This window comes from Spermophilus citellus (genome assembly GCF_964194105.1).
Source record: "Spermophilus citellus genome assembly, chromosome: 2".
NCBI lineage: Eukaryota > Metazoa > Chordata > Mammalia > Rodentia > Sciuridae > Spermophilus > Spermophilus citellus.
In genome coordinates, this window is record NC_138183.1 from 33474797 (window position 1) to 33496752 (window position 21956).

General features: G+C 37.6%; 1 protein-coding gene across 2 annotated transcripts in view; it reads right to left on the bottom strand.

Moving 5' to 3' along the window:
• Nucleotides 1-8211: 8211 nt before the first annotated feature.
• TGFBR1 (transforming growth factor beta receptor 1) overlaps nucleotides 8212-21956 on the bottom strand; it is a 55509-nt gene continuing 41764 nt past the window's right edge. For both annotated transcript variants that reach the window (XM_081282445.1, XM_081282444.1), the window contains exons 5-9: nucleotides 21110-21277; nucleotides 18967-19123; nucleotides 17097-17221; nucleotides 15936-16066; nucleotides 8212-12575 (exon numbers count right to left, since the gene is read on the bottom strand). In XM_081282445.1, coding sequence (XP_081138571.1) covers nucleotides 12450-12575; nucleotides 15936-16066; nucleotides 17097-17221; nucleotides 18967-19123; nucleotides 21110-21277 — 707 coding nt within the window. In that variant the 3' untranslated portion in view covers nucleotides 8212-12449. The remainder of the gene's footprint in view (nucleotides 12576-15935; nucleotides 16067-17096; nucleotides 17222-18966; nucleotides 19124-21109; nucleotides 21278-21956) is intronic.

Below are 21956 nucleotides of genomic sequence, written 5' to 3' on the forward strand. Positions count from 1 at the left end.
TAGGCAGTGTCGGGGGGCCATTCTGACGCGTGATTGGGTGACTCCCGTTAAGGGCCTGAGGCGCTTTGGCTGTGTCGAAGCTTTCCCGACCCTTTCCTGATGAGAGAGCCCATCCGTGTGGGGTGTGCCTGACCACTGACCCCGGGGACCCAATCACTGACCCTGACCTTGGAGTGCAGCCCCCCCTCAACCTTCATTGGATGGAATTCTCCCCTGAATCTCTTGTTCCCCAAATAAAAGGCTACTCCCAGGCGTGTTCGCTCTCTCTCTCCTGCTAGCCCAGAGTAATCCTCGCTGCCCTGCTGGGCGGCTAGAGGTGGGAACCAGAGAGGTGAGCCGTCTTGGACCTAGCAATATAAATAAGGTACTGTCTGTGTGTTTTATTTCGATCTCTTCTAACTAACTTTATGCCTAGAACCTCATTAATGAAACCACTGCGCAGGCCGCGTGGTAGAAGGCAGAATTCCTCAGCCTCACAAGAAAATACAGCAAAGTGCTGCAGTCCATGATTTAAAAAACATTCCCCCGTATTTTGGCAAGTGTGGGCATCCCCCAGCAACTGCTAACATCTAGGAAGACACCTGTCACCAGCTAGCCGGGCTGGACATATGACCCGGGTTCAAAGGAGCTGCCTGTATCAATAACTAAGAAAACGGCAAAGAAACCATGTAGCACACGGACATGAGTTTCTAAGAACGAGGGCAGGATGGCTTGGTGACCCCCAAGGGTCAGCTCCACGCTGGGCAGTGCTGGAAAGAGCAAGAGAGCAAGCACGCCCCACCCTACCCCTTTTTACTGGGGAGAAGACATTTGATAGAATATTCTACCCAAATAAGGCAAGGGGTAGGATTTTGAGGGGTAGAGTCTTGCTTGGTAATGTCTTGTGGTCAGCAGACTGATTGACATCTTGGCAAGTCACACCCATCTCAGGTGCTGTGTAGGATCACAGGCAGAGAGGGAGGAAAGGCACACTTGCGTGACACAGCCCAATCAGCACACAACATCAGACCAGTCCCCTCATATGCTCAAATGCGCATAGTTCACATACACATCCCATAGATGGCTTGCGACAGACACCTGCTGACAGCAAGGGCCAGACACTTATGGAACCTGCAACCAGCCCTTCACTTAAGGGAGAAGCCTTTTAGGGGACAGGCCATAGCAACTGTTGATGCAGATCATGAATCCTGCATTATAAAATTGCACGAAAAGCCAGGGGTCACCACACATTTGAGGAAAACCAACAACACAAAAGAGTCAAAGAAAGACAAACAGAACGAGCCACCCTGGGAAAATCCAGGCACAGTGGGGAATGTTAGGGAAGAAAACTCTAATTACTGTCTTTTTTTGTTGGGGGGGGTACCAGGGTTTGAACTCAGTGGCACTCAGCCTCTGAGCCACATGCCCAGCCCTATTTTGTGTTTTATTTAGAGACAGGGTCTCACTGAGTTGCTTAGCACCTTGATGTTGCTGAGGCTGGCTTTGAACTCATGATCCTTCTCCTGTCTCAGCCTCCTGAGCCACTGGGATCACAGGAGTGTGCCACTGTGCCTGGCTAATTACTATCTTTGGAGAGATTTGAGAGAATGTGTAATCTCTAAAATCAGAGCAAGTAGCTATGAGAGAGAGAGAGAGAGAGAAAAAAAAAAGCAGAGAGCAAGAAGTAATTCCTAAATATTTAAAATGATGGTCAAAATTTTTTAGATCCAGCAAACAGAAGGAAGAAGAGAATTTTGTTAAGACTAAAAACCAGACCAGTTATCTGCAAGTCAGTGAAATGTCTGAGAATACACACAAAAAAAGAGGTGAACAATGACAGAAAAGTCTAGGGATAGAGGAAAGATAAAGGAAGTCAACATTCACTCATTCAAGAGTTGCAGAAGCAAAGAAAAAAGGGGGTGGTGATCACATAACAGAAAATCTTCCTGAGTGGGGGAGGGGGAAACACAAGCTTTTGATTTTAAAAGACCAAGAAGGATAAATGAAAACAAGACCCATATCTAGCTACTTAGAAAAAAAATTTCAAAAACTCATGAACAATGAGAAAGTCTCAAAAACTTCCAGAAAGAAAGCACAGATCATCTACAAAGGAGTGAGAATCCAACTACCATAATATTTCCTGTCAGATATGCTTTAAAAAGCTGGGCATGGTGGTGCACAACTGTAATCCCAGGGCTCGAAAGGCTGAGGCAGCAGGATCGAATGTTCAAAGACAGCTTCAGCAACTTAGTGAGGCCCTACGCAACTCAGTGAGACCCTGTCTCTCAATAAAACATAAAAAAGGGCTGGGGATGTGGCTCAGTGATTAAGAGTCTCTGGGTTCAATTTGGGGTAAAAAAAATGCCTTTAAAATTCCAAAAGGAAGATAAGTTATATATAAACTGCAGGTCAAACCAGCAGTCAGTTCTACAAGGAAAATGTATCATGTGTGCACTCAAACTTAAATATGATTCAGGGGATTACTTGAGAAAAGCAGAGGAATATAAGAATGAGGTTTCAAAAAAACATGGGATTGGGGGCAGTGGAGTGGCTCAGTGGTAGAGCACAGAATTCAATTCCCACCACTGCAAAACAAAAAGCTTGAGATGAAAACAAATGTAAAGAACGGCTAGCTGAGGGAAATTAAAAGACAAAGCTCTGAATCTCAACAACTGCATGGCAGGGGTAAATAACTAGAATTTTTTTCTTTCTCTATAGATTTGATTGCAGTCCTCGGCAGTGATTAATATTTATATATCCACAATATGGTAAGTGCTATTTTTATTGGGTTTAATTATTCAGAAGTTCAAGCCTGGAAGACTTGACTGTAGTTCCGGAACAGAACGCAAATGTTATAAACCACGAGAGTGGGAAGGATGAAGTTCCTATGTATGGGTGTGGAAGAACACACTCTATGTAAAGCAGTGTAAGTTGCAGAAATACACACACACACACACATATATATATATACACACACATATATATTATATATAATATATAAATGTATATATATGTAACATTATAATATATATATACATATATATTATAATGTTTTGTTTTAATATATAAAAATATAAACATGAAATATATTTTAATGTTATATATATATATATATTATATATGGCAAAACACCTGGAAAATATTCATTCATTTTTCATTTTCTACAATTCTGTAGTTTTTTGAAATGTTAGATGCATGGATAATGTTTGCAATTATTTTTAAATAATAAAATATTAAGGATTTACTTAGGTTTTTGGCCTGCCTAGGAGACTTAAAGCTCTTCTAAGGACCCTGAGTAAAGTAATCAAATTGAGTATAAAAAAAAAAACAATAAAAACCCTACATTTTGTGGAGGCCTCAGTCTAAAGCTAAACAACCTCAACTATTCTAACTCATCCAAAACCAAGAACTTCCACAGACCAAAAACCAACGAAAGATCAACACTGCCACCTACTGAGGATGTACTGAAGAATAGGCTAACCTGGAAAGAGTTTTTGTTTTTTACATGATATTACCTTCTGAGATCTTCAGAAACCGGTTATCTGGGTTATCTTCCACCAGGGACCTTGGGTCAAGAGCAGAGGAAGAAATCAGGGTCTTCCTGAGAGATGCTTGGGAATGTATGGGTGACAGCTGAAGAAACAGAGACTGTTCACCCCATTAAAAAGCCCACCCAAGGGACATGGTTTCAAATTTCTGACAGGGCTATGTCAGGGCAAAGGCTTAGCATGTGGTACCCAGGAGGACGTGTGGGGAGAAGCAATAGGGTGATATATTTTGCTCTGCTAGAAAGAATTAAATAATGATTACATTCCAAAAATAGCATTATGTTTCGGAAAAAGTGAATTTGTCCTACTCACTGAAAATGTATGAACAGGCAATGTGACCTTCCATTCTGGAAAGGATGTTTGCTTTTCCAAGGGAACTGAGATTCCAGGGCTTCAGAATACATGCATGTATTCAACAGGTACTTACTGGTGTCTTCTATTACTTTGGGTTCTGTGCAAGGACTCTTCCCAGAGTCACAGATCCCAGTAGAAAAGCTTCTGGAATGACTCAAACATAACTAAGGTGCCAAGGAGTCCCAGAGGAATCAAACTACATACTTGGTGAGCCATCCTGCAAAACCCAGCCTGTGTTTGGCAAGCCCTGGATTTCCATATCACACCTCCATGTTTAAAACACATTCATTCAAAACTCACGCCCTACAGTCTGATGAACCAAACTTTTGCTCTTTTTATAAGTAAAAGACTGAAAATATAAATATCCCAATAAGATCAAAACAGGCTTCACTAACTTTTTTGGTTTAAAAAAAGAAATATAGATTAAAATCTATATTAAAATCACAAAATAGTAGAGCTGGAAAGACTTCCCAACTCAGCTGGTACACTAAGCTTCATATGCTGGGCTGAGAATGATGGAAATAAGAAGGCAAATAACATGTATGGAATTTGTAATATAGTCAATGCTAAAGGGTAGTAAGAAGGTAAAAATGCTCTTTCATTTAAATAACCAGAAAGGCCCCACACTTTCATCTTTCTTTAAAGGTTTTGACTAAGGAGAGCTATTGTTTTAATTTTAAACACCAAGTATGAGAAAAATACAAACTAGTAAAATGAAAGTAGTTCATGGAATAAATAAAAAGCTCACAATAGCAAGGTGAATGGAGATCCGTGGGCAATAAGGAAGGAAATAAGAAATCTGATGGAGAACCTACCACTGCCACCCAATTGAACAAGCAAAAAACAAAACAGCACCCTGCAAACAAACAAAATCCCTCAAAACAAAAGACAAAAAGACTGGAGGGGAAGCTGGGGTGAGGTGTGCCTTCATGAGCAGTTTAATAAAGACCTTACCTTCACCCCTTACCTGGTGGTGAAGGACTCTGATTCTACCCAGTGTCCATTTCCATAGCAGCATCTTGTCAGATGGGTTCATATTTATTTAGGATTCCTTTACCTGAGGTTCATTCATTCAATGAGCGCTTCTTCCTGCTTTGAGCCCAGTCCTGGTCCAGGCTAGAAGGTTCAGGGAAATACAGACAAGCTTCTTGATCTCCGGGCATTTGTATCTAATTGTAGCAACAGTTTCAGAAACAGCAAGAATGAAAAATTAATATAGTGCAAGGGCTTGGTGGGGAGCGTGTCTACAATATGACATCAGAATCAGAGCATGTTGGGGAACCATTCAGAAGACGCCGCCCGCCCCCCCGCCCCCCCCCCCCCGCCCCAGAAGTGGTATTGTGGTTCTCACAGAGCACTCCAAACAAGCCAGGTTCCCTCAGAACCCAAGGATCCAGCACCCAAGTGATCACTGAACCTGTTTTGTAAATTCACAGGCAATGAAGTGCAATTAGAAGGTGTTAGAAGGTGAGCCAAGTGATTTGGTAATCTGTGGGGGATCTGTGATCTACCAAGGCTGGACAGGAATTCAGAGGAAATTCCCTTTAGGGTGAGCCCAGGGGAGGAGTCACAGGAGCTGGAGTGGGAAGTTAGCAATGGGCAGAGCCTGAGCAGAGGGCAGGGAGCAGGTGTGTGGGGAACAGGAGAGTTACTCAGTCTGACTGGCACATAACAGGGGGGTGGGAAGAATGGCAAAAAAGTAGTTTTATGTTTCTTTAACAGGTCTCTTGGAGTATAATGTACACACGGTAAAATCTACCATTTCCTGTGCACAATGAATGATGTATAGTAAATTTATAGAGTTGTGCATCCACCACCCAAATCAAGTTTTAGAATATACCCATCACCTGAAAAAGTCCCCTCCCACCTGTGTACAGTCTCTTTGTTCTCCTTCTTCCACTTAGCATAATGGTAAAGTCCAGGGGTTATCACCCCAAAATATAGCACCCTGGAATGCTGGTTATTTTTAATTAAAGGAGTTCAGAGAATAACAGAAGCTTTTCTCTCTTTGTTTAATGTCCAGACCCACCAAAAAAAAAAAAAAAAAAAGGACCATTGTTAGCCTGTTAGCATAACTATAGGCTGGTCCAACAGTTAAGTCAAGCTAACTCCATTCTGCTCAGACATCTCACCCTGCACACCCCTTCCTCTTCCTGCAAGAGCCCACTCACAAACAAGTTGACACCTTCACACACCTGCACCCTGACACTTGCAGATGCTAGCCTACTTTCTGAGTATCTATAGGGGGTGACAGTTCTAAGAAATTAATGACAGTGCACTTACCCCTCCTGCCCCCGGTTTTCGTTTGTGGTTTTTGGGGTCTTGAAGCCTGCTCTCCACCTGCAATAGCAAGGGCTAAAGGGAAGTGCTGCTGTTTCTCCCTGGGTGAGAAAGCCTGTCAGATGTCAGACAATAAATCTGCTTTTGGCTTCATCCTTGGTGTGTCCGAATGGTCAGTCCTGCAACCAGTTTCCTTTCAATCACTAGTTCTTTTCCTGAGTTTTTAAGTAACTAAACAGGCATGAACCTCCACACCCAGTTAATACTGCTTTCTACATCAATTCACCAGCTGATGAACATTTAGATTATAGCATTATTCATAATACATAAAAATGACAAACATTTACATACAAACCTTTAACATATATTCATCTTTCTTTTTTTAATATTTTATTTTTAGTTTTCAGTGGACACAACATCTTTATTTTATTTTTATGTGGTGTGGAGAATTGAACCCAGCACCCCGCGCATGCCAGGCGAGCGCGTTACAGCTCGAGCCACATCCTCAACCCTATATATTCATCTTTCTTGAATTAGAGCTTGCCAGATTCAGCAAGATAAAGCACAGGATACCCAATTAAATTTAAATGTCACATGAATAACAATTTTTTTTTTAGTGTAAGTATATTCCTATTCAATACTTGGGACATATTTATACTAAACGATTATGTGGTCTTCATCTGATATTCAAATTTAACTAGGCATCTTGAACTTTAGCAATTCTATTGTGCATAGATACCTAGTAACTGAATTGCTGGGTCATAAAATAGGTTCATATTTAACTTTTTAAAGAATCGCCAATTTGTTTTCCCAAGGGCCTATATGTACCACTAGACACTCCAGCGATGTGTGAGGAATTATTGTCAGCCTCCCTAACACTTGGTATTTATTGTATTCTTTTTTAAAAATAACCATTCTAGCCAGGTGCAGTGGCACATTCTTGTTCTCCCAGCAGCTCAGGAGGCTGAGGCAGATTAAGAGTTGAAAGCCAGCCTTAGCAAGGCCATAAGAACCTGAGACCCTGTCTCAAAATAAAAAACAAAAAGGGGGATGTTGCTCATTGAGTAAGCCCCTCTGGGTTCTGGGGAGTTACCAAACAAACAAGCAAACAAAATACAAAAACAACCTAATGTGTGTGTTTTCTTTTTGTGGTTTTAATTTCATTAAGTCTTTATAAGGAACTGTTTATTGGACATTCATTTTTTTTCTTGAGAAAATGTCTTATCAAATCTTTGGAGCAGTTTTTAATTGGGTTATTTGTCTTATTGATTTACAAAAGTACTTTATATATTCTGAAAACAAATAATTTGCAAATACTTTCCTAATCTTTGACTCTAATGGTAAAGAGGTAAGGATCTCTCTTTCTTTTTAAATATAGGTTCCTACTGTTCCAGCACCATTTATTGAAAAGATTGTCATTTCTCCAATTGAATTATCTTGGCATGAATGTCAAAATTTATCACAATCTTCCTCAGATTAAGGTTAATAAAATTCCAATAAAATAACCCTTGTTCCAGTATTGCTCCATCTCCTGTGCCCTCTGTTATGCCACATTATACATCACATCTATGTTGTAAAGCCAACAATATAGTTTTATTGCTTTATGCGACTTAATGCCACTTAAAGAAAACATATTTGCTGTTAGGTAGATTCCCATTCTCCATTACTTAATCAAACTCCAATCTTGGGACTGCTGTGAAAGGACTTTGCAGATAAAACTGAGGTTACTAACTAGAAAGACCATCCTAACATGAGCCCTTAAAAGCAGAAGAGCAAAGCACAAGAAGCAAAGAGAGAGATGATGGAAGAGAGAAGCAGAGGAGAGATGAGGCCAAAGAGTGATCAGAGAAAGGAAATGTGTGAAGGACTCAACCAACTGCAACTGGCTTTAGGGATGGAGGAGGGAGCCACTAAGAGGCAACAGTCAGCAAGGAAATGGGACATCCCAGTCCTGCAACTTCAGGAAATTGAATGCATTTTGGAAACAAACTGAATGAGCTTGGAAGCTTATTCATCTCAAGCTTTCAGAAAAGACTGCAGCCACTGGCACTTGGGAAAAAAAGTAATTTATTTGCATTGCTTTCATTTTCTACTGTAGTGTTAGGACTTAAGCTTCACTCTTCTATTTTCTATTTACAGTTCATTTGGAATATTACTACAAATACAATATACAATATTAAAAAACTTATGGGGAAATGCAGTTTATGTTTTCTCTCCTCTTTACAGGCTTTTCAAAATCATTCAACTTAAATGAAAATTTATATGGACATTTCTGTACATATCTGAAAGCGCAGAGACTATACTGATAAAGTCAAAAGAATTCTGCACAAATACAATAAAATACAGAAAACAAAAAAGTACAGATGATGTTATTTGGGGTACAAATATAAACAATACAGTACCATTTGAATTTAGCAACTTAATACCCATACTTTATAGAAATAAAACTACAAACCTGGAGAATGCTCTGACAAATATTAAACATTATATACACAATGAGGTAAATGTACCTTGGTCTCTTGAGAGGTAATTTAAGTTTAAAGCAATTGACATTTTGAAGCATCTCCTTGACATATAAAGAAATATAAAACACCCTATTCCATTGGCACAACGTGAAAAAAGGGATATCAAAACACGGTTCATGATATTTAATTCACAAATCTTGTTAAAAATAAAAACAAATTCACTGAAGTTCGTAAATTTTAAGTAACAGGTTGAATGTTATTAATCATATTTTTAAAAGTTTCCATTTGAAAATAAGATTGCATAATGGGACTGAAAATAGTGTACTGACAGTCCTCATGGTGTCTTGTGGGCCCTCTCTCTGGGAATGCTGGACTCCTAAGTATTCTTGCATTCCAAAACACAGAAGCTGCAATACATGTGTGGAGCTATCCTATTCTTTAGGATCTCAAAATAACTGAATATTTTCTGCCTTGCTGTAACAGAACCTTATTTGGAGTATCCACCATTTGGAGCCAGAACACCGTGACAATCAAGAAACAAAACAGTTGATTTACAATCATTCTTCGGTACATGGATAAAAACAAAAACAACCTTTTGATGGCTAATGTGATACTAATTTTGTTATGCATGTTAATCAGCACTTTTTCATTTGTTTTACAAAAAAGTCTCTGACACTTCTCAAACATGAGGGGAAAAAAAGTAACTCACCCATGGACTTCAAATTGGCCAAGTGACCACTTAAATTTTACAGTAAGAAGTGAAATCTGGATTTATTAATGGCGTGGCACTGTTCACTGACTCAAGGCACTTCTTGAGCACTATTGTTACAGCAGAATTACAGGCTTGGCTCTTCAGGCTTTACTGTCCTACAAGGGACATGAGTGGCCACTGTTTCTGGCACAACTCCCACAGTCACAGCTGCCACCTTGCTGTCACTCTACTTAGCTAAAATTAATGCAGGAACATCCTAAGCCTCATCCACTCATCCCTGCCACATCCAGTGACTCAAGGAAATGGAAGTATGTCCCACAACTTTCATCAAACACCTCACTCCAGGTCTCAAAAGCGACTCTTCAGTCAAAAGGGTAGGGAGCAGTGGCCAGCAGGAAGGCAGGCTGGAAGAAAGAGAACTGAAGATAGGGAGGAAGGACCAGGGATGTCAACGCCCCATTATGTCATTCTTTCCCACTCTCACTCCTCAAGGTACTGACAAGACGATATGGGCAAGTGATTTTCTAGAAGATATTTTTTAGCCTGCTAAATCTTGGAGGGTGAGCATTTAGCACAGGCAGTATAAACAAAGGACTATGTTTCTAAATGACACAAGTATTACTCCAGCCAAATTTATCTGAAGTTATGACCTATCTCATCTTTTAATATTACTTTCATTTTCAATATTACTTAATTGGGGTTCATCAAGCTGTCCCTAGGCAAAAAAGAAATTAGCTGCAGTAATATGTAAACTCAATTTAGAACTAAATTTCAACTTTAAAAAAAAATTCCCTGATTCATCAAAAGTACATTTTATCCACTTAGGCAAGAATAGTATGACTCAATTTTTGATGTTATCTTTACTAAAAGTTGATTATCTTATTTGAAAGTGAGAAATCATGTTTTACAACTTTAATTCAAACAACTTTTGGTACATTCTTAAAATTATATAAAAATAGTTTTGTGATAAAATGCGTTGGTCCCTGGATTTCATAAAGCAGATCTTGTAAGCTTAGAAAAGGCCAAGACAAAAACAAAAACAAGAAAACCTAGTACCTGATCATAGAGCTAGAGAATATTAAACAGGTAATATAACTCAACTATAAAAAACAAACCTCTCAAAATTATTCATTTACTTCAATAAAATCATAGTAACTACAGGAAAAAACCCTCAAATTTGTGGTCAAAGTATTAGCCTCTAAGCACATTTTCCCCGGGATGTTTTTAAACACATGAAATTTACACTAAGTTCCTATGGAATATGTCATTCATTCTAAAATTACTTTGGTTTTAAGACCAAATAGTCTTTCAAATTTATTCTATGAATAAGGAGAAGACATTATCAGAATGCAACTCATTCAGTGTAAATAACCACAATCTTTCTGACCAAAATACTGTGAAGGTTATTGTGACCCTCTTCTCAGGGACAGCACTACAAGGTCAGTTCCCCTCTTAGCTATGAGATAGTTTTCCCCCCTCAGAATAAGATCACAGTGATAAGAAAGACTCTGCAAACTGTAAAATCCCTACAAAGAGACTTTACAGTACTAGAAGTAAAAATCAGTTGTTACAAGATAGTTCCAACTTCACTTGAGAAGACCATGAAAAGTTTACTTTAAACATTTAATTTGACTGAAAACATCTGTAAATGGAAAACCTACTCAGTGTCCATTAGTTATCAGCTCTCCCAATATCAAGGTGCACTGAATTCATTATATAACCATGTAAATTAAGCAGTTGCAATATCTGCACGTATGAGATAAGGAAAGACTGAATTAAAAGCTGCCTTCCTCAAAGTGTAGCAAGACCTCCAATCTACACTAACTCTAACCTCACAAAAACAGGAATCCACTGAACACTTACACCTACAAAACAAATGTGACTGTTGTACCCATCTGTTGTCTATTCAAATTATTAACTACATTTGCCTTCCTAGAAAAAGGTCTATTATTTAACATCAACCATATTCTAATTTAAATGTAATTAATTTCTTAAAAAAATAACACTGTCTTTGATCAAATAAAGAACAAAATGGCTTACAGAATACCACACAACTTCTCACAAGAGCTAGACAAACTTTCCCTTATATAAAATGAGTCTGAATGCTATCAAGATTAAGTTAAAGCACTGTGAGCATCTCGAGTGTCGCTTGAATGTTTAAAGTACACTCAGACCACACAACTCAACTGCAAAAGCTAGAGGTGAGATTACTCCAACATGACCATGGAACAACTGATTTCATGACACTGCATTTCTTTAGTGGTTCAAGCACATTTTGGTAGGAGAAGGCATTTTCAAAATGGAATACCCAATGACATATCACAAAAACCCTTCCAAAAAACAAAATAGAAAAGGTTTGGGTTACCCAGATAAATAAACTTTTTAAATTCAAACACTATAGGATTTAACAAACAAACTTTAAGCAATTCTACTCATTTCCATTTGAAAGACATAGAAGTGGCACTTACTGGTATAGTACAATCCCTTTTGAAGGCATGTAATGTTCTGAATATGTGAAAGAACAACAGTATACAAAATACAATTGCATAAATTATGTTCCTCATCCCTATATGAGGTCATTTTTAGACTCAAGAGTTTTATAAGTATTAGTTTTAAGATCCTGAAAAATTATAGAACAGTACATTCAAAGTCTGAATCAAGGAAACTCTTTAGTGGTTCAGAATCCTCTGAGAATGTACTAACCAGGAGTAAATCACTTTCTTTAAAAATAAGAAATGTTTCATATAACCCAACAATCCAGTTCCTTTAACCTTACATATGATCTTTAGCACAGCAGAGTTACCTAAAGTTAAGACCAGCAATATTCTTGTTTTTAACAAAACAAGTTTTGTTAATCAAAAATAAAGATAGACTACACAACATTTTATAACTGTCCTGGGAGAGAATCGTTCATAGTGCACAGAAAGGACCCACATGGCTGTTTCCTGGGTCCAAAGAATCCTGGGAAGTTTTTAATCAATCTTATATACTGTTGCAAAAGGAAGCAATATCCTTCCGTTCCCTCTCAGTGAGGTAGAACAATTGACCTCCCAAACAAGAACCCAGGAGCAGATCTGAAGAAAAAAGCAGAGTTCAGGCAAAGCTGTAGAATTACATTTTGATGCCTTCCTGTTGACTGAGTTGTGACAATGTCTTCTTAATCCGTAAGGCTGTCAGCCTAGCTGCTCCATTGGCATACCAACATTCTCTCATGATTTTAGCCATCACTCTCAAGGCCTAAGAAAAAAATATAAGAAAAATAATTAATGCATGCACCACTTTTCCATCCATCTAGATCAGTTATTTATTTACTTACTTGGGCAGAGGGGACGACACCCAAGGCCTTGCACATGTTAGGCAAGCATTCTACCATTGAGCTACATCCCCAGCCTCTTTTTAATTTCTTGAAACAAGGGTCTTGCCCAGGCTAGTCTTAAATTTTTGATCCTCCTGCTTCAGCCCCCTAAGTAGCTGGGATTACAGGCACGCACCACCACACTTGGCCAGGAAAGGCATCTTTACCTACAAAATCTCCTTTGAAATGACATATGTACAAGTTTTGGAGGGCATTATTTGTAATAGAAAATGAATGAAAATGTCCTAAGTTTCTATCTATAGGGTACTGATGCCAACAGTTGGAAAGCAGATGGGCAAGGGATAACTACTTGGTAGTTCTAAAAAGGCTGAATCCTAAACCAGTGCTCCAGAAGGCAAAGCAGGAACTTGACTCACATAGAGTCTCCCCAAAATTGAGAAATTCACTGCATGTTCACTGCATGAAATACCTCTAGGATGAAGTTCAGGATTTAAAAAAAAAAAAAAAGGCAGGGGGAGGATCAGTTCAAAGTGTTAGAACCCAGGTACCTGCTTCATCCCCCATAACCTGGGCAGGTGGCTGCCCACCTCTACTCCATCAGAAAACTAGAGGTATTGCCTATGTTTTGTTTTATTTTGTTTTAAATCTGAGAGAAAAAAACAGATTTCCAGCTTGAGGAACATGGAAGGCAGAAGTTTCATACTGGAAACATACTGAATGCTAAGACCATAAGCTTCTTCCCAGAAACATGGGTAGTCCCTATGTACAAATTCTTCCATGCAGGAGATTGCAAGAATCTTTTCTGGAAATCTGTGTGGCTTAAGAAGAAAGACCTAAAGAGATAGAATCAATAATTTCCCAAGGAAGCAACCCAGTGAGATCACCTAAAGAGCAGTGAATAAGCTCCATTCACATGTACAGTTTCCTATACCTTTTTAAACATGAAAGAAGTATGATCATACATTTGAGGAAAGTAACATGAAATGGAGAAACTGAAACAGACAAACAAAAAAAGCAACTTAGTGAAAACAAACTGGAGAGAGAGAGAGAGAGAATATATATAAAAAAAATCAATCATTAGGGGCTGGGAATGTAGCTCAGTGATAGAGAGCTTGCCCTGCATGCATGAAGTAGGTTAAATTTCCAGTACCGAAAAAAAAAAAAAACCAAAATTATTATTATCCTCAAAAAGATAAAATACTGATATTGTATCTATCATTGATAGTTGTTTTTGATTGGCTTCACACTTTATTTTCTCTCCATAGTCTCTTTACTCAAAATTGCTTTACATCCTCCCCAGTGTTTCTTTCAGTCCCGGTACTTCATATTAGATGTTTTCCTCTAATGTCTACTAATGAACAGGAGGAGCATTCAGAGAATAAATGAGTGCTCCTGGAAATTAAAATATAAGAGCATAAATATAATAACAGAATGGAAGAACTGGAAGATGAACCTGATAAACTTCCCAGGACACAAAGAAGGAAAAAAAAAAAAAAAGAATCAACTGATGAATGAGAAATTCAGAAAGAAAATGAGAGGGTTTCTTCAGGAGGTCTAACATTCAAGTAATGAAAACTAAAGAAACAGAAGAAAGGAAAATAGGAGAAAGCAACCTCACAAACTTTTCCTAGAAAAGAACATCTATTTCCAGATTAAAAGGGACCATGTGCTAGCACATACTCAAAAAATATTTAATGAATACCTACTATATATACCAGATACCATTTTTAGATGCTAGGAATATAGCAGTGAACAGACAAAACCCTTGTCCTAAAGTAGTTTACAATCTAGGGAGCCAAACCACATAACAAACTACTATAAAATACGTGGCCAGTCAGATAGTAGTAAGTGCTAAGGAAAGAAATAATTTAGAGATAAAATGTCAGAAAGGAGGGTGCTACTTTAAATAGGTAGAAACATAATGTCTCCCTGACAAGGCAACATTTGAACAGAGACCTGAAAGAACAGAGTAAATGAATAAACCAAAAATAGGAAGACATGAGATCCAGGAAGGAGGATTCAATATAAAAGGCAAAGGGATTTCCAATATGAAAAATGAGGGTTATCCCAAGACTAAAGCTGCACAGTTGGGTCTTGAGAGCAACCAGTCCAGACTGCAAAGAGAATGAGTTTCATTTTCTTGAAATGAAACTATCAAGAAGAAATTTGTACAACTCAGAAAAGTAAAGGATCGAACTAGCAATAAGTACACCAATAGCTAAAGAAATCGAGAAAAAAATTAAAATGACAGTGATCATATTGATTTAGTTGATGTGATAGTAAATGTAAATTATGTGTTAATATTAACTGACTTTTCTTCATACTTAAAAATCATTTAAAAATACTCACTCTAATTATTAGAGTGTATGAATACATCTAGTCTATAATTTGCAGTACCCAGAAGCAATTTTAAAAAGAAACTCATTTGTTAAACTATGTCAAAAGCCAACTCTTTTCTGGGCTGGACATATCATTTTGTTGGAGATAGCACTTTCTTTTGATAACAGAGGCTATGTGCAGTCCCACATTATTCTAAGATGTAAAATTAGCCAACGAAGTAACTAGCTTTTTATTCTTCCTAAGCTCTACAACTTCAAACCTGGAAAGCTATGCCCTGCTTCACTAATATCACAACAGTAATGGCTGGCAATTTTGAAGAGATTCAACACAATTTGAAACATGAGTTCTTTAAATTTACAACTAAGAAAACATTTCAAACTTTTTGTAATAGCTGAAGATGAGAGGCTCTGACACTGATGGGAGCCATTTTCCCCAAAGTCCTAGTCATCTGGGCAAGCAGATGACCAAAATGCAAATTCTTCTGAAGCTGCTTTGCAATCCCCTCATCCAAGTTCCCCATTTTACAAAGGGATGTTCAGTTCCAGGGAAGCGAACTGGTCTGCCCAAAGTCCAACTATGAAACAGGAGCAGGCTTCTCTAGAATCCAGGTCTCTTAATTCTTGTCCCGTACTCAAAGCAATATTCTTGGCTGCCCTGGCTAAAAGGAGGCATTCATTTAAAAAGCAGGTGCCTTCCTTCATTTGGCAGATCTAACAATGTTCTGATAGGCTGGTGGCTACTGCAGTACTCCATGGTCTTTTTAAATGTGTTTAAAATTGAAAACAGAAAACCAAATTATTCTATTTTTACCCATGGTCTAACTATTATGAAAAAAAGAAAAGAGAATTCTTGTCTGCTTTCCTTAAAGAAAAGTAGCAAATTTCCACTTACTAAGCAGAAGCAGTTTAGAAAAGGGCCTTATATTAAAAATCAATACTCACTTCACAGCTCTGCCATCTGTTTGGAATATTTGGCCTTAATTTCTGTTCACAAACTACTTTTCTCATTTCTTCAACTGACGGATCAGAAGGTACAAGATCATAATAAGGCAGCTGGTAATCTTCATGAATTCCTATATGGGCAAAAAAAAAAAAAAAAAGTCTATTTTTAAGAATTTATTTAGCTAATGCCAAACCATTAGAAGTCTCTCCTAAGATGTCTATAACAGTTTCCCATTACTAAATCAGGTATGTAGAATAAGGCTCACAGTTTACTCTACCTTAAATCCATATATGCATCAACAATTCACCTCCCTGAGAACTGAGCCCATACCTTGAAATTCAACACTGCTGTGAGATTGGCAAAGGACATTTTTAATGATGATTAACTATGAGCCATGAAGACTAGATTAACATTTTCCCCTATAACTGTACTGTATATTAAATGAGATTTCATTCTATGAGGACACAGTATCTTACTGGGTACAGGTACTACTCTCTCAGTAAGATATGAATTCTACAAGGCAAGCATGAAGTATAAGTCCCTTTTGCTACTTGCATCTTTAAATAACATATCCTATTTGCTATAATACCAAGACATACTCTGTCCCTCACTGCCACAAAGACCTCAGGTCCTCCTAGGTCTTAGTCAAGCCTGGACCCCAAGTCTAAGAGACTATTTCTTGCATAAACACTAACAACTGTTTAATCTAAAGTGAAACCTAAAAGTTAAAATTATATTACTCTAAAAAATAATGTAACATGATAGCAACTGCATTATCTCCAGTATTCAAGCTGGAAAAAATAACCATAATCTCAAGGAAAAGAAGTTTGATCCAGATACATGCTAGAAACAGCTTCTTTGGGTGGCCTCCCAAGCCATTCTCCATTCTAAATATTACAGTCCAGGATAATAAGGAGTTGGGTTCTGATGCTTCCCAAAATTCAAATAGAAACAGGAAAAGGAAGATATTAGGTAAAGCTGGGCACTGGCATGTTATGTCATTCCCCTTGGTCCAGGTTTTACCTTCTTTGTTTGCTCTGGTACTCTCAGTGATCACCTATCAGATTGTTGACTACAGAATTTCATTCAATAAAAAAGAAGGCAATTCTTGAACAACTTCTGTTCATGACAAACTGTTGGGAGAAGGGAGAGCAATTTACCACCAATGGAACATCGTCGAGCAATTTCCCAGAACACTAAGCCCATTGCATAGATGTCAGCACGTTTGAAGGATTCAAAATGTTTCATATTTATGGAATCATCTAGAACTTCAGGGGCCATGTACCTAAAAGAGAAATTGACATTTCATTTTATTGAAGGGTAGCAACATCATTTTTTAACTGTTTCACACATTTTCTTTTATCCCTGAGAATAAAATAATAAAACAAACTCATTATTAATTTTTCCCCTCTTTAGCAAAGTTCTGCTTTTAAAAATGATTCACATTTATAAAAATTTCCCCAAGTAAACAAAGTACCAAGTGCAAAACCTCATCTCCTTCCTACCACAGTGTAAATGTTTAGATGAAGATTATTTCAGACCTCTCTATATACAAAAACATATATACACAATATTACATAACTGAGATCATACTAGACTCAAGAAAATATTAAATATCTGCACTGGTTTGCAAATTAATGATGTCAACTAAATCCCACAAAATGCTGAAACTGCAGTTTCATGCTATCTGTCTTCTGATTTTGGCTTCCAGTGGAAGACACACATAATAGGTATGACTTAATAAATACACTAATATACACCACCTTGTATATTGTATAGGGAATATGTATTTTTTTTAATTTATTTTTTTAGTTTTCGGCGGACACAACATCTTTGTTTGTATGTGGTGCTGAGGATTGAACCCGGGCCGAATGCACGCCAGGTGAGCACACTACCGCTTGAGTCACATCCCCAACCCCGGGAATATGTATTTTTATCTGGAAGTCTACTCACTAAAAGAAGATGAAAAGGGTAGGGACATACTCCAGGAAACAAAATAACAGAAATGAATGGCAGTCTTCATACTGATGCTACCGTACAGGGTTCTAAAGTTTCAAAAGCCCAGTCAAAGTTACAGATCAGACCTGTGAAGGCTTATAGCAACCACTTACCTAGGAGAGGGTTCTGAATACCCTCTATGAATCTAGAAATCATAAGTACAATTTAGATAGACTAAAACTGCTAGCTCTCTTCAAGGTCAAGGCAATAGTTTTGAAGAAACATTTGTGACAACATGATGTCATATATAGAGGAAGGGCTTTTGGGGCAAAAATCTCAGCTCTTAGGTTACCACATACATGAAGTTGGTCACATAACTTCCAGGAGGTGGTTTCCCCACCTCTGAATTAATGGTAATGGTGCCTACCAAATTAGGTTCTTTTGAGAACTCATGGACTCAACAAATATTTATTAAGGACCTACCACATACTAGGTAACGTGATGGATGCTAGGGATACAAGACTGCTCTCAAGAAGCTTACAATCCAATGTTACATATAGACAAAAAAAACCCAAAAAACAAAAAACGATAGTTACAACTTAATGAGGTAAGGGCTATAAGTGCCCTTATCAGGGACACCTAAGAGTAGTGAGGACTAGAAAAGGCTTCCTGTGAGAAAGGAAGGGTGTAAGTTAAGGAAGCAGTCAGGGAAAGTATGTTCTAGGAAACAGTACATGCAAAAAGTTCTAAGGAAGAGAGAAAGGCACCTCATTTGAGGGCATTGAATGAGGCAATATGTGTAAAACACCTATTAAGATGATTGCCACATAGTAGGTGCCCCATAAACATTAGCTACCATTATTATAATTAACATAACTAATGATATTTTCAGAAAGGGCTGCCTTTCATCAGCAGGCATCATTTTAAAGTCAGGTGACATTGGCTTCAGAGAAGGTAAGACCATGAGACTTACCTGTGGGTAATCTAATAAGTACAAGTTCCAGTTTCAAAAAAGATACGTATATACAAATAAGGAGATGGAAAAGAAATAGATTTCAGGAGATATTAAATATAATTTATTCACAAGTATACCTTTTTGTTCCCACTCTGTGGTTTGGAGCAATATCAATTGTATCTGTGGCTGAATCATGTCTTACTGCCAGTCCTAAGTCTGCAATACAGCATGTTCCATTCTTCTTCACCAAGATATTCTTTGATTTCAAATCTCTATGAGCAATAGCTGGTTTTCCTGAATAACCAAAAAATTAAAAATGACTGCTTAAGAAGTAATACCAAAAGCGTCTCCTTCTGCCCAGTATGAAAGCATTTCAGTCCCATCACCTGCCATACTCAGGGGAGTATTAAATAACCTCAACTGAAGCATTATACCCAAAGTTGGTTGGAATTACATTTCTTTAAAGGAAATGGAGACAATAATATGCTCCAAAAATTGATACAATAAAAGTCTATCAATTCAAAGACTGGGGTTGTGAAAAAAGTTGTCAGTTTGTTGGTATCTTGTGCATTCTTTACAAGAACTACAGTCTATAAATTGCTCTTCTAGTTCAGGAACCAAACATGTAGATCATATGCCTATCATTCCTGGAAAGAATACAATACTAAATATGCTATCTTTAATACCAACTACTAGAAAAGGTGCTATTAAAAAACAATCATTACAATGTGGAAAATCTAGAACCCTGATGGTAGGAAGAAGATAGAATAGTGGAGGAAAAACAGTGTGGCAATTCCTCAAGCCATTAAGTAGTTACCATATGATTCAGCTATTCAAGTCCTACCCAAGATAACTAAAAATGCATCTACATAAAAATTTGTACACTAACGGTCACTATATTATTATTTATTATAGTCCAAATCAGAAACAACCCAAAAGTTCATCATGAACACACAAAATGTGATATATCCATATAATGGAATATTAGTCATAAAAATGAATGAAATACTGATATATGCTATAATGTAGGTGAACCTTGAAAACATTCTAAGTGTAAAAAATGACATTCACAAAAGACCACATATCATAAGACTCCATCTATATAACTAATGCCCAGAATAAACAAATCTATAGAGACAGAAAGCAGATGAGTGCTAAGACTAAGGAGTTTGGGGGTTAAAAGAGAAAGACTGCTAAGACTGCTAATAGCGGACAGGGTTTCTTTACAGGGTGATGAAGATGTAGTAAATGGTTGTGGTGATGGCTGCACAACTGTGTGAGTACTTTAAAAAACCAATGAATTGTACACTTTAAATGGGCAAAACTGTGGGATGTGTGAATTATAACTCAAAAAGTTGCTATAATCAGTAATTACACACAGATGGGGCTGGCAGAGATGCAAACAGAAGAGTAGGCAAGCCACCAGGTAGTGAATGGATGGCAGCTTGAGCACAGAGCTCTATCAGCCTCTGATAGCCCACAGGACACAAATACCATGACATAAAGTTATTTTTTATAGACTTAGAGCCTTCATACAAATCAGTAAGAAGAGTACAGCTTTGAGAAATAAGAAAAACAAAGAAAATCTAGGCTCACAGAATATAATAAGGAACAGATTGTTTTAAGATTTGAGGGAGGAGTGAAACTCCCTAACTAAAACTTAGTATTTAATTTGTCAACTATTAAACTATCTCATTCAGTCTCCTAATCTAAGGATCAAATATAATTATTAGATGGCCAGATACAATGTATATAGCATGTTGGTGTTTAAAAAGCACTTTCATATTCCATTTGATACTACATAAAAGAATATATTCTGAGGCTTGAATTCTAGAACTAAGATCCTCAAAAATTGTAAATAAAACTGAATGCTTCTGGGTGCAGTGGTGCATGCCTATAATGAAAGCGGCATGGGAGGCTGAGACAGGAAGATCACGAGTTCAAAGCCAGCTTCAACAAAAGTGAAGTGCTAATAAGCAACTCAGTGAGTCCCTGTCTCTAAGTAAAATACAAAAAATAGGGCTGGGGATGTGGCTCAGTGGTCAAGTGCCCCTGAGTTCAATCCCTGGTAACCCCCCCAAAACAAAAACTGAATGCTACCTTTAAGAACTTAAAAAATATCAGTGTTGTTAAAATGAGTAGAGAATCTCTAAACAAATTTCCTAACTCTGAGATTTCTAACAGAAAAGGATTTCTCATCTAAAACTTCATTTCAAATATCTTCAGTTAGGCCGACTTCTAGTTTTAAATAGACATTAAACTGTTTGTTTGAAGAGTTACCTTGGGTACCAACAATCTCCATGTGAAGATGGGCAAGACCGCTTGCTGTGGACAGAGCGAGTTTGATCATTCCTTCCACAGTAACTGTATATCTGTTCAAGTAATCAAAAAGGGATCCATGCTCATGATAATCTGATACCAGCCAGAGCTGAGTCCATGTACCATTGTCTGCAAAACAGAATAACGTGTTTCAGTTGGCTCTAGAACATTTGAGATATACTCAAAAATTTTAAAATATAAAATTACTACCTTTTATTCTTAATTCTGAACCATACAGTTACAATATCATGCCACCTCAGGTTTGTATTTCCTGTATATTCAGCTTGTCATGTGCTTTCACATACACACTCTTTAAGTCCCCTACTCTTGAGATAAGGCAAGGATAATTAATCTCATTTAAGAGACACAGGTGGTGACTTTCTTGAGTTCTATACAAGCAAATTGCAGAGCTGGAACTCCTACGTACCTAGAAGAATACTTGGATCAGATTAGACGTTCAATGGCTATTTCTGGAAGGAAAAAAGGAGGGCAATAGTGAGGGAAGGAGATGAAAAGCTTTGTAAGCCCCGTGTGGCCACAGTGGGAAAAAAAATAGTATAAAACAAAACTGAAATAAGTTTCAGTGAGAAGAGACATAGCTTTAGTGACAGAATAGAGTATATATTTCACAAAAATGCCAGACAATATGATTATGGCTCCAAGGTTGCTGGCTTAGAAAAACAAAATGAGTGGTACCTCTGAAACACAGGAAGTTCAGATGAAAATTAAAATGTCAGGAAGAGGAAAACTGAAAAGGTTGGGACTGAATCAAATACACAAAGTGATTTTAAACCTGAACAGTTAGGAA